Here is a 13,350-nt window from a genome sequence, read left to right as displayed (position 1 = left end):
ACCGTTTTTCTTCTCCATTCACCTTGGAGGCATGCAAAAAATGATTATTTTGCAGGTGAAGTATTCCTTTAAGGGGAAATACAATGGGAAAGAGGAAGTGTTGTATTTGGTAACTCCAGATTAACTCAACTTCATTGCTTTTAAAAGCATCTTAACAGCAGCTGAAAATCTTGTTTTTGTTGACAGCTAAAGGTTTAACACCTCACTTTTCTGCAGTGATGTTAAAGTGTTTTGCCAGAATATGTCGTACATCATTGAAGGGTGTGGTTACAGGTTGCAATTCACTTGAAACTTTCGCCCTCAGGCTGCAGTGAAACATTGTATTTTAGCCTGGTGTTAAATTACTCTTAAAAATAGAGGATTCTGGGCTTAAAAGACCCAGATTGGTGCGATTTGCTGCGCATTTCTCTGCAGACACTCACAAAGACTGGCATTAATACCAGATAATGGTGTTGACTTTGGCTGTGAGAATGAACTCAGGCAGGAATGAGAACAGGAATCATGGGGGGCTGAGAAAGAGATAAAAACAGATGATGGGAGAGGAGCTGCTCTCTGGCAGCTCCATAAAACCCTCCACAGCCCGGAGGCCTGCTGTGTCAGGAGCGATAGGTAATGTTGGTTGTGGCAGAGGAAGAGAGGGGCTGCTCAGGTCTGATGTCCACACCCTCTGTGCTGCCTCTAGGGTGCAGTTTCGGGCAGAGATGTTGCAGCGGCGAAAGGAGGAGAGAGAGGCGTGGGAGCTTGAGCGGCAGAGAGAAGAGGAAGAGAAACAGCATCGTCTGGAGGTCCTCAGAAACCAGGTGGATCATTATCTGCTCTTAACATTTTAAACCACTCACATTTTCTTTGTCAGTTGAAATGACCCACGAGGGAAGACTTGGACTCATCTTTATCTGAGTGGAGGCATCACTGCCACCCTATGGCAGTAAATAAAAAGACAATTGTATATGTTATCCCTATATTCAATGTTTCTCTTTCCTATTTATCTTAGGTTGGGGTGGTGGCAGAGGCAGACCCAGAGAGGATGATGGCAGATACAGAAGCCTGGAGGAGTCGACACTTGAATGTAAAGGAGTTTGAGCTCCAAAGGCCTCTCTACAGTATTAACACGTACACAGACACACAGGTGAGGCATGATAACAGCTTTTGTTCATATCATTACAAAAGCTCTTCAGCTCCATGGTCTTTTGCCCCGAGCCCCTTATCTATGTGTGTTACATATTATGGGCCTATGTGGCCTCTCTCCCCTGTTTCCTCAACAATATTTAGCCGATTACAGCAATGATTCTCAAAGTAGGGTCCGGGGACCCCCAGGGGTCAGTGGCACTCTGCCAGGGGGTCCGTGAAAAGTTTTAAGATGTATTCATTTAAGCTACAGCCACACTAATACAGTTTCATTAAAAAATGCATAACTATTGCAATGTTTACAATCAGTGTCCGCACTTTTGGAACCCCTAAAACAGAGACCCTTGAAAACGGGGTTGCGTTTTATTCTGGAAAGGTGGAAACGCCGACTTCTGAAAAGCGAAGATGCAGACACCCATGTTTGCGTTCCGATTGGATCTTAGCAGTCAAAACGTGTCAAACCAAATACTGTATTATAGCTAGGTCTACATTCCTTTTGTGATTTCATCCTTCTTGTGTGTGACAGGACTGCTTCACAGAGGTGTGGACTCAAGTGCACAATTCAGGAGACGGTTCAGTGACTAACCAAAAGTCTTTACTTAGCAAATGGATACAGTACACAAGCAGGCAGTCAGACGATCCAAAAGGGCAAAGCAAAAAACAAGGTCAAAAAACGTGAGCAAGGATCAAAAACCAGGAACACTAAGACTAGGAAAGTACTGGAACGCTTGACGCTACGTACAAAGACCAATTGGCACAAGAAGCAGAGAGCACACAGACTAAATACACAAGGGAAGCAGGGATAACTGGACACAGGTGAAACAAATCAGGGCGGGGAAGACAATTAGAAAAGTACACAAGGGCAGGAAGTGGGGATCTGAAACGAGAGCAGACGTGAGTAACAAAATAAAACAAGAAATGAATCTAGATAATGTAAACAATTAAAAACATGACCTAGGTAGCTTAACAAGCCATGACAGTGTGGGTAACATTACTTCTTTATCATTGCCAAAGCTTCCTCTGGTGAAGGACAATGCTCCCGGTACAGCTCTAATATGCTGCCTTACAGGGGCGTAGCACCAAATCCCTTTCTTTGTTGTTCCATGTCTTTCATTTCTTTTTTTGAAACCCAGATATTGAGCATAGCGTTAGTTCAGGCGGAACATGATGTCAAGCTCAGCTCACATCCCAGCTACATTAGCTGATCTCAAACAGCCCAATCAACTGATGGAGCTGCTGATTGATGGAAGGGAGTCAGCTGATAGATCACATAATTCCTTCCTATGCAACCAGTGGGCGAATCTCATTCAGGGCACCCTATTTAAACTGCTCTGGCCTGCCTACTCTTGCTGCTTCCTCTGCAAGCTGCTTTGCAACCTGCCTCCACCCCAGCTCCTCCTTTTCATGCTGTGTCGGACTTATCAGTGTAATTTCTGTTTGTCATTGATGTTGCTCTGTTCTGTTCCCAGGGGGTCTTTGCTACTGCTCTCCCTGACTTAGGCTTTCCATGTAGGCACATGGAAGGGCAGGAAAGGTGTGCTCTCTCTGCCTTAGGATTTCAATGTAGGGGCATAGAAGGGCAGGGAGGTTTGCTCTCTCTGCCTCAGGCTTTTCTTGTTTGTACATGGAAGGGCAGAGAGGTGTGCTCTCTCCACATAGGCTGGTGTAAGAGGCTTTTTGCATAGGCCTGAGGAAAGGCAGAGAGGCCCCAGAACAGAGCCATACTGCCATATATAATACTGCAAATGGAAATAAAGTTTTCTCTGTCGAAAGTGTTTCGAACTGAATTCCCTTTTTTGGTGAAAGGGATGACAGTGTGCACTGGTGCCCAGCAGCATAATGAGCACCACCTGGGTCAAGCTGCATAAAGAGATGAATCCTAGTGCAGTGGTAGATTAAACCATTTTGTGCCTTTGAGGGTTGAGAGGTGCCTCAGAGAGCTTCCACTGTTTTTGTTTTTTTTTATACAAAGTTCAGTCTCTCAACCAATTTATTCAGCCGATTTAGTTAGGGCACTAATTACTTAGAAAAAGAAAATTACAAACAAAACCAAACTTTTCATTTCCAGCTTTTTAAGGGCCCCCCTTCCACTGGGGCACTGGGTAATCAGTCTAACTTTACCCCCCTCTACCATGCATCTGTCGAGGTGTTTGCTTTGCAGCAACTCTCAGTCTGGTTTGTGCCGCCTTTACTGCCTTATACTCACGTGTTACTTTCAGAAACAGCTCCACCTCAAGCAAAGAAATCTCTGGTCATACTTTTTGCCATCTCCGTAGAGTTGACAATTTACTTCCTTTTTACATCAACATGCCCAGTGTACATGAGTGGTCATATGATGTGCGTTTTTAAACTGCCTTTTTTTTTAAAAAAAAAATGAAAATATATGAAGGTAGATGTTGTCTTAAATGATCATGACATCAGTTTTTTAACAAAAGGCTCCATAGTTTAACAAATGATACTTACATTTTTAAATCTATAATAGTTCCTAGATTACTTTCCAAACTAACAAATCTATAACTCTTAGAATCTGCAAATATTTTTAGTATGTCTAATATCTTTCTAATACATATCTCTTGTGTTGTTTTTTCACATAACTGAGATTGTAAAAGTGTGATGACTCCAAGGGGACCCCCTACTATCCTGTAGGGGGTCCTTGGCTGGAAAAAAAGGAGAATCACTGCTTTACATAATGTTTCGTTTCATGTCGGGTGAGACTGACCAGTGACCCATGCAGTGCAGCAAAATTGTGCAAGCTGCTTGGCTGGTCAGTCAATGTTTGTGCTCATGTCACAGACTTGTGTACACAGCCTTGATCTCAGGGCAACCCAAGCAGGTCAGTGTACTATAGTCTGTGTGTGTGTGTCTGAGTGTGTCATCATGGTTAGTATTTGCTTATTGTGTAACCCTGGCAATGACTAACGATTGTCGTGCTGTGCAAATCTTCTCCTCCAATACCAAACCATGAAGAATTTGTGATTAATCGTGTTTCAAGTGTTAAATGCACAGAAAACCATAACAAACAAACAATGCTAACATAGTGGGTGTTGACCTAGCGTGTAACAGCTGGTTATGTATTATTTACTATGTTTTTTTGTTGTTGTTTTTTTACATCTGTTTTCCAGATTGTGTCTGATCCAAGAGTGCGGGTTGAGCAGGCTCTGCGGGAGGCTGGTCTGCAATACAGCCAGTATGCCAAACAGGTCTTGTCTGTTCTTACGCCCCCTAAACCACCCAGACGAGACACCAAATCCATACTCAAATTCTGACCAGGGGCTTGTTTGGGGTCACATTATTAAGTCCAACCTTTGCTCTAGTATTGAGCATCACATTAAATGTAAATAATTAATTAATAAGACACACATGTAAGAATCATATTCACAGTTGGACACATCACAAAAGCTGCTGTGCTACAGTATTGACCACCAAGTGACACAGTGCAATTACTATTATTGACTTTTATTGAAGGTTTTATACTCAACAGCACCTTGTGAGAAATCATACAGTATCACAGTGATGATAAACATGCACCTCCAACAAATGAAAACGACCTCTCTGCACATTTATCAATACTTATTGACCAATTATGTTACTTTCTGCTGCATTTGTATGAACAAGCTTATGTGGCAAAAGCAACTAAATGTAATGCATGTCTGGTTTTCTGATAACACATTCATCACTGAAACACATTGAAGGAAGGCCCACTTTATCTTATTGTGTCATAAGAGAAATCACTAAGGAATAATAAGTAGTTTGCCATCTAACAAACACATCCTTTATAACCTTTGTAACAAGAGGCTGCTTACAGATTGCAAACTTGCTGCTCCACAGCCAACATTTTTATTGAGATATAAGTGTAAGTCAAACATTAAAATCAACATACAGAGCACCTTCTTTAGAAAATTAATGTTAGCTTACATAAATACTATTAAATATTAAAAGATAAAATACATACTTACATATATATAAATGCCACATGCTTAATATTTAAACTTCATCAATGAAATCATACAAATTTACACAGCTTTTGAAATAAGCAGAATACACATATAAACATGGTAAGTACAGTACATATACATATTCACATATCAGCTATATACACTCTTATTTGGGAGGCTGGGGTTGGGATGGGAGATGTCAGGGTCTCAGACAATAAGTCCCAGGCGTTTCTTGATAAAGTGAGACACGAGGACTTGAGGTCTCTGCTGGAACTCCACCAGAACATCATGAGAGGAGGTGATCTGGTCTCCATCGAAGCGGTTCAGCAATGTAACACAGATCACAGCAGCTGGAGATAAAAAAAAGGAGATTATCAGTCATATAGTGCATGTTAATGTCCTTGGTTCTTACATTATTGGGTCAAATCATCAATCAGCAGAAGGGAGACACACATATCTGTCTGTTCTGTATTCTGTACAGTTTATGTCTTTATTGAACAATATCGAAGTAGGCTAATTAAAGGGCACAGAGGTGTCGTAGAGGCAAGGTTGTATCTTCAAAGGCATCAATAACTGTACCACTGTACAGAATGTTCTACGCTTTATAACTTAAAAAATACCTTTTAGGCCACAGACACGGCACATAGCAGCAAATACAGTGGACTCCATTTCAATATTTCTCACTCCAGCGTCGTACGCTTGCCTCAGATACTCCAGTTTTTCTTCATGAGAGAAGGAGCAGAGAGCTCCGTCGAGTCGGCCTTGACCTAGAGAGACAAAGCACAGTATTTGTCACTACCTGACCAAAGGAAATGTTGTGTGATTAAAAATCATGTACAAATATGATGACAGACAACCTGAATGTGAGATGCTGTATTTACCTTCATAGAAGTCATGGGTGCACATGGTGTTCCCAATCACTGTAGGAATGTTTTGGAGCTCAGAGGAGCACTGCAAAAGCTCGCCGGCCACTCCCTCATCCAGCTCAGTGCTCCTAGTGATGACTTTACCCAGGACAACCTGCTCAAACTGGGGGCGGAAGGAGTAGTCCACTGCTTTATCCGTGACCACCACTGTCCCTGGAGCCAGACCTGGAGACGACACCAAGCAGAAATGTTAATCTATTTATTTCAAAGGAATAACTCAAGAAAACGCATAAGAAAAAATGTTCTTACCGACTCCACCGGATGTTCCAAGGCGAAACAGGACCACGTCACGGCATTGAGCGTGGTGCAGCAGTTTGATGAGCTCATGCAGCATGATGGAGATGGAAGGGACGCCCATGCCATGCTGTGGTGGAAACAAAATCAGGATAGAAGTTACTTTAGAAACTGTGGAAATCTCAAACCGGCAATGCAATATCTGAAGCACTTGCCGGTAGAAATAAACACTCCTTGGACAGTATATGTCATCGTTCTGTGATACTTACACTTATAGAGAGCACTGGTCCCACTTTATACATGCAGTAGCGATCAGTTCCCTCACATATATCTCTGATTTCCTCTGGGTTTCCGGGCAGGTCCAGCTCCCGGTGGATGAACTGAGCAAAAGCCTTCATTCGATTCCCGCTGCCTCCAACACACACAAACTATGGGAGATAGAGAAAAGATGACAAGTCATTTCTGTTTTCTCGTTTTTGAAAATGTAAACCCCAGATTAGTTTTTTTATAAGCATTCCACAAACCTTAATATCACCAAACATTTCTGGAAGGTTGTGAGTCTTGGTGCTCAAGCTGAAGTGATAGAGAATATCCTCCTCCATGGTGTCCAAGTAGGGATTTTTCACTTGGACTTTTTGTCTGTAAGCAACAAAGTACAGCTTATTAATAAAGAGAAATGAATCCTAAGTGCTCGAAATGAATTACATAACATATTTACATTTGATTTTAAAGAGCAAAAGGAAGACATAGTCAATTGAAGTTCCCGAATACTCACTTGATGTACTCATTGTGGTCATTCCCCATACAGTTAAGTAAGATTGGTGCCATGACTTCAGGAGATGAGTTGAAAATCACGTTTAAAATGTCTTCAAAAGTTGGCCCTTTGCAAAACTTCCAAATACTCGTCGCAGTTGTTTTTGAATAAGAGTTATGTCAGACTGCAGAGCTGATATAGCGGTGACCTCTGGCCCTGCCACTGATTGGTTCCAGAGAGAGGAGTACCACCTGTCCTCGCTCTCACAAAAACATCCACCAGCCTCAAACAAACAGAGCGAGATCAATCACACCAAGAAAAAAAAAAGGATTGGCCCAGTTCCAAAGCGTCAGTGCACCTTCAAAAAGAAAACCAACCAAAGAGCTGTTGAATAACTAACGTCTTATGACACACAGCTTTCCCAGAGAACACTGAGATAACCTCTGACAGACATGCAGTACATTGGTATGTCAAAACAATGACACATAATGAGCTCATGGCATCAAGTAATGCATTGTACCCTTTGCTTTATTAGCAATATAACAATGTGTCCTGGAAGATGAGCCATAGTTTAAGATAAGATATACTTTATTGTGCCAGAGGAGAAATTTTGATTGGGCAATAGTGTTTAACACAGCGACAAGCAACTTAAAACAAAACTCAGACAACAAGACATTGGTGCACTGAAGACACAATAAGAAATTACATACAGCAAAAATATTAAAGTGAAAAACATATATAAGATGGCTGTAATGTAATTAACATTCAAAGTTCAACCTGTGAGAACAAATACCATTTCAGTATATAAGGCAAAAGCAAAGAATGATTGTGAAACATTTTGAGTCAATTTGATTGTATCTGAATTATCAAACTTTTATTCCTTAAAGCTGCCTTTTACAGTTACAGACACAGCAAAATAAAAAGATAACTTTTTACATATGCTGAAACTGTCACTATATTTACACATCACCACATGAGACAGATAATCTGTGAAAAAAAAATCTTATTTCTATGCAAACTCTGTTGTTTTGTAGGATTTCTAATGGCCTTACCGCCTGTGAACGAAAACCAATTTCATGTCAGTCCACTGTCAAACTAGGGTGTTTAAATATGAATCAAAATTCTGTTACCGCATTACCTATTTCTTACCTCAAATGATTTCATTAACATTTTTTAGTGTACTGTTTAGCTGTAAAATGAGATTGTTAAGTCTAGCTGGCAGGTGGTGCTGAGTGCTTAGCTTGACTGTATCCAACATGGCTGTCTGACCAACTTTTTTTTTTTTTTTTGTCTTACAGCTAAACAGTACACTAAAATATGTTTCTGAAAACATCTGAGGTGAGAACTAGGCAATGCAGTAACAGAGTCTTGATTCTTATATGTGTCATATTTGATCAGCGCTACCTAGTTTGGCAGTTTGTCCACAGTTAACAAGCAGTGTTTGACCGCTGCGTTGGATACTCCTCAACTCTGACTGGTTATTGTCGTTGAGGGACATGCTTTTTTACAGATTGTCTGTCTCGTGACAGTTTCAGCAAATATGATGCAAAGGTATTTTGACAAAAGTTACAAACTGTAGCTTTAAGAAATTAAGTAAATGAGGCACAGTAAACAAAAGGTCCTAGATTTAAACCACTGAAGCACTTTCACACTTGAGTACGACATCTGACATGGCAGAACATTTGAAACTAAGTAAAACATTCAATGTGGCTCAGTATGAAGGAGTAAAGCAATCAATAAGGCAAGGAGAGGATGGCCACTGTTCTTCCTGGAAGCATTTGAGTTTGTACATCCTTTTCCTACGGCACTGGCAGTCTTCTAATCTGTTGACATGAAAATGTATATGAGCACGAGTCATTCACCAGTTCACTAATGATCTCTACATTATACTGTCAAGAGGCACTTACTAGACAAATCAGTGTTAGCTGTTGGTTTGTTGTCTTCTGCATATCCAAAGCTCAGCAGCTTAGACATGTTGACAGGAGCTGGATTCTTGTCAAACACTCTGTGAGAACACAAAAGGCATAAAGTCCAAATGTGTTGGAAATGTAATTTTTGGAAAGCCTTTTCATTTGAATCAAACCAGATGGTGCTTTTGTGGTTATAATTTAATGCAATGTTATGTCATCCCCACAAAGTGCCTATTAGATTAACACGAGGGACCACAGCGGACACAGTTTAAACATTAAATATGGACCCTACCCTTTAAACATTGTCTGCCAAGATAAACTCTGGCTACTCATTACAAAAGTTCTTTTCCAACAAGCACACAGAGTCAACAACTGTTTTTTATTGTTGGTTTTATCTTTATCTAATACCAAACAACCAACTTTGCAAAGTTATCCATCCAAACAAGTTATTCAGTATCAGATTTAGCCTTCTTATCTTTCTTAAGTAAGACAAAAAGGGCGTGAAATAATAACATTCACTCAGTCATTCTTGTTTAAGGAAATGTCTACTTTCTCTGCAACACTGTCTGTGACGCCCATGTCTTTAAAGCATTATAAACATACTTATAATGCTTTGTAATCTGATTATAGCACTGTATATTTATAGCTCTAAACAATCATGAATATTCCTAATGCTATGCAACAACAATCATAACATATTATTAAGCATTATATAATAAGGTCAAGTATCATAACACTTTATAATTGCTGGTCAATCACTGCCAGTTTTTGCAAGGATTATGGTGTATTAAAATTTCTTATAATTGCGCTGCATCATAATCATTTTAAGACGCATCATAACAGTGATTATAATGTATTTTAAAATGATTATAATGTGATTGTGAGTTACTCTAAGTGCTCATTGGGTGCTTTGAGTGAAGTAATGAAATTCCCCAGGTACTGGCAAATTTGAATTACAAGCTGGTTATGTGTCATTATAAGTGGTCATTGTTTGCTTTATGTAAAGTGAAGAAAATATTGTTAAAGCTTTATATAATTATTATAATGTGTTACAGCTTTGAGAATTATAATACACTATGATCCTTGGGGAAAAAGTCAGCAATTATCAAGTATTATGATCCTTGACCTTATAGTCATTATAAAATGCTTTACAATTTATTATGAATATTGTTGTAAACATTATGAAAATGCATATAACTACAATCATACAGTGCTAGAAGCAGATTCTAATGCATTATAAGTGTGCTTATAGTGTTTATACTTTTTTTTTTTTTTGCAGTGGAGCCTTTGTGGACTCGTTGATGGATAGTATCAAAACTGCACAGACACTCTGTCCACAGTGTTTACTATTTTGTCTCTGTTGCATTGTTTGTGAGGTTATTTTAGTTTTTTAATAAGTCATTGACACTAGCCCAAGGGTACATGGAGCTCACAGTACAGACCAGAGGTGAGCCAAAGCAAGCGGGTGAATGTCCTGTTTTGACCCGAATCTATGACGTGTTTTGTTTGACCTGAGTGTGCTGCCTGCCCATGAGCATTTCTGCTTAGTCACCACAACATAGCAATATATGGTCAAGAATTTACTGACAACACCCTCTTAACTACACAGATATAAATCAGCCATATATAATATGTGTTGTAATGCTTCTAACTATGGACTTACACTAACAGAAAAGTCCCCCAAAATTGGCAAAAACCCTGTAAATTGTGAAATGGCTCTTCATTGCTATGATGTTACACTGTTACAATGTTATAAGACTGGCTTGAAAAATTGCCAACCTGTCCTTTAAGTGTTGTTTGCTATTACTTCCACTCAAAATTACTGATATGATCTGACATAATAAGATCACTGGTCTGTAATAAATCTATTCTGGGCAATTTTGTTTCTGCAAATTGTAAAAAGTGGCCTTCTGAGACACAGGCCACCTGTATTGGATATAATATAGAACAACAGCACCATCTTGTGACCACATTAACTTACATCCTCTTGAATTTGCTGGTCTCATGATACTGGTTGGATGACTCCAGTTTCACCATCTGGCTGTCAGGAACATTGTTGTTCTACAAAACACATAGTAAAGCAACAGTGAGTGGTGGTTATTTTGTTAATGTAAATTTTACTAGGATATCCATTACTCTAATGTAGACTATAAACCATTGAGAAGCAACTACCTGAACCCCCAAGTGTGTCTGCCTGATCAAGTAACAACTAAATAAAGTGTGTAACACTGCTGGATCACTAACAATCAACTTTGTCTTGAAACATATGATCATAACAAAACAACACAAGCGATAGAATAAATTGTTATTGTGGTGACTCGTGGGTAATTACTTTCTTAATGACTTTGACATTTCTTTGTTTACCTTCTCTTTGCCGTTGCTGCTGCTGCTGCTATCATCCCTCTCCCAGGCTGACATATTGTCAGTCCCAAAGGGGGGTTCTCGCGGTTGAAAAGCTCCAGGGTTTTTCTTCTCTTCACTGTTAATTAGACTGTTGGAAAAAAAACATAATATAGGGATATGAAATGTATCCTTCACTTAATGATAGCTGGAATACAGAATGATGAATAACACTAGAAATCATTATTGTAGCTGGTTATGTTTATATTGTTTCTTCAATTTTACAGCACTTGAAAGATTGGAAGCTAATGGTATCAGCACTGACAATAGTAGTATATTAACAGTAGTGGCGTTAATAATGGGGTGGAAGTATTGTGCAAAATGTTCCATGTACTTTGGTTGTCTATCATCTCCTGATGCAGTGCAGAACCAGCCTGGAGGTTTGTATGCATCAGGTTGAGAAGTAGTTGTATTCTCATGCCACAAAAGTCCTGTTGAAAATAAGGAGAATAATAAATGTAAGCAAAGTGCATTAACCAGCAAGAGGGACATATCTACATATAAGGCAACATGATGGCTCTACCCTTATGCCCTCCTTGTTTCGCAAGCTTGACATAGTCAGAATCACTCTCTCGGACCCCAGCCCTTCGCCCTCGGGCCCTCTCCTCAGGAAGAGAGGTGATGCTTGGGGACAGTCCTGGGATCTGGGAGATCTGGCCATTTATTCCTTTGCACTCTGGTGATGTTAAAGCACACACAGACAAGCACACATAATGAAGTTAAGAAAATAAGGAAACATACCATTTCGATTTGCTGCTTCATGACTACCCTGTACATTAACGTTACCCCACACTCGCCCCATGCCAGTGCTAACTGGCACCACCACCTCCCACCAGGGGTCTAGCACACAGGTGTCCCTGCTAACAAACTACAACATGATTTAACTAAACTAAACCAGTATAAACACTTGTACTTGCCAGGTTCTGTCGACTGAAGATCGTTACTCATGAGAACTGAGACATTTCTAGTGGAAATGGAGACAAAAAAAACCGGTACACTGTCAAACTCTCCAACGGCAGCTTGCACGAGCGAGCATTGACATGACCGTTAGCATCCACAAACTTAGCGTCGGCTAGCTAACTGCTAACTTGACCGCGGTAAACTTATTCAAGCCTTAAATTAAACACAAATGGTGAGTGACAGCGCAAAGAAGTCGACAGGAAAAGTTTTAAACACGGCAATTACAGTTGTGTATTGCGTCCAGGCGTGTTTTACTTACTCTGAAGACATCTTAGAAGCAGAGGAAGAAACTGGGGACGGAGCTCTGACTGTTTGTAACTTCTGACTGCGTTGTCATGGAAACGGTCTGTATATACAGCCTGGAGTGCAGCTGCTGCTCCGTGATGTGTTTACGGTCACTACTTTACTCGATAGTTAGTTAGCTAGTTAGTATAATAATAGGCTCTGTCAGTCGGTTAATTAGTTTGTTAGTAGCTTAGGTTTTCGTATAATATGACCACAGAAAATATTGTTTGATAAGCTGCCAGGTACCCGTTAAAACGTAACGTAATCGTAAGGTGACAAGGTCCTCTCAGTGTAGTTTATTTAATCTCTCGTTAACACTCTTCTAAATAATTGCAGTTGTATTAGTAGTAAAACAAACCTAGCTAGTGAAACAGTTCACACCAAAACTGTGGATAAACCTGTGTGGTGTATGCGCAGTTTATATGATTAATATTCTAGCTTATACTATTGACAAGATTGTGTAAATAGGCATGTGGCCGACAGGTAAACACATGATGAACACATTTATTCTGCTTCATGTCCCCAGTGGTAGAGGAAATATTCAAAACTTTGAATTAAGGGACTGTTCGTTACTTGTGAGAAGGGAGGGGTGGTGCAGAAAGGGGGAGGCATGTCAAATACTTTTTTAAGCACTGGGGAGATACTTCTGTTTTGTTGTTGGCTTTGTTTTGTTGTTATTTTGGTTTAAGGGAGGGACAGACAACTTAAATTGGCTGTGATTTGTATTTGTTTTACTGCCGGGTTTGTAAGGCATGATTTCTTTCAAAATCACCAAAATTACACCATTTGTCATAGCCAGAAACTGTAAGAACAGAAATTAT

General features: G+C 39.9%; 3 protein-coding genes across 3 annotated transcripts in view; 1 reads left to right on the top strand and 2 right to left on the bottom strand.

Annotated features, from left to right (window-relative positions):
- The window catches only part of LOC117251362 (coiled-coil domain-containing protein 148-like), a 45,973-nt gene extending 40,797 nt beyond the window's left edge, over positions 1-5,176 (top strand). Inside the window, exons 13-15 of the mRNA XM_033617597.2 lie at positions 683-800; positions 992-1,126; positions 4,248-5,176. Of these exons, the coding sequence (XP_033473488.2) occupies positions 683-800; positions 992-1,126; positions 4,248-4,391 (397 nt within the window). The 3' untranslated portion in view covers positions 4,392-5,176. The remainder of the gene's footprint in view (positions 1-682; positions 801-991; positions 1,127-4,247) is intronic.
- On the bottom strand, positions 4,566-7,129 carry upp2 (uridine phosphorylase 2). The gene is made up of 7 exons (XM_033617598.2): positions 6,996-7,129; positions 6,745-6,859; positions 6,490-6,648; positions 6,236-6,350; positions 5,942-6,151; positions 5,681-5,827; positions 4,566-5,410 (listed from the first exon to the last, which is right to left on the bottom strand). The coding sequence occupies exons 1-7, from the start codon at positions 7,046-7,048 to the stop codon at positions 5,268-5,270; spliced, it is 942 nt and encodes a 313-aa protein (XP_033473489.1). The 5' UTR covers positions 7,049-7,129; the 3' UTR covers positions 4,566-5,267.
- Positions 6,996-12,609, bottom strand: LOC117251364 (uncharacterized protein C7orf57-like). The gene is made up of 8 exons (XM_078174471.1): positions 12,504-12,609; positions 12,205-12,248; positions 11,808-11,963; positions 11,619-11,715; positions 11,249-11,375; positions 10,866-10,945; positions 8,882-8,979; positions 6,996-8,797 (listed from the first exon to the last, which is right to left on the bottom strand). The coding sequence occupies exons 1-8, from the start codon at positions 12,512-12,514 to the stop codon at positions 8,793-8,795; spliced, it is 618 nt and encodes a 205-aa protein (XP_078030597.1). The 5' UTR covers positions 12,515-12,609; the 3' UTR covers positions 6,996-8,792.
- Positions 12,610-13,350: the final 741 nt, after the last annotated feature.

This window comes from Epinephelus lanceolatus, chromosome 14 (genome assembly GCF_041903045.1).
Source record: "Epinephelus lanceolatus isolate andai-2023 chromosome 14, ASM4190304v1, whole genome shotgun sequence".
NCBI classification, from domain to species: domain Eukaryota; kingdom Metazoa; phylum Chordata; class Actinopteri; order Perciformes; family Serranidae; genus Epinephelus; species Epinephelus lanceolatus.
This window is presented reverse-complemented; position numbering and strand designations above follow the sequence as displayed.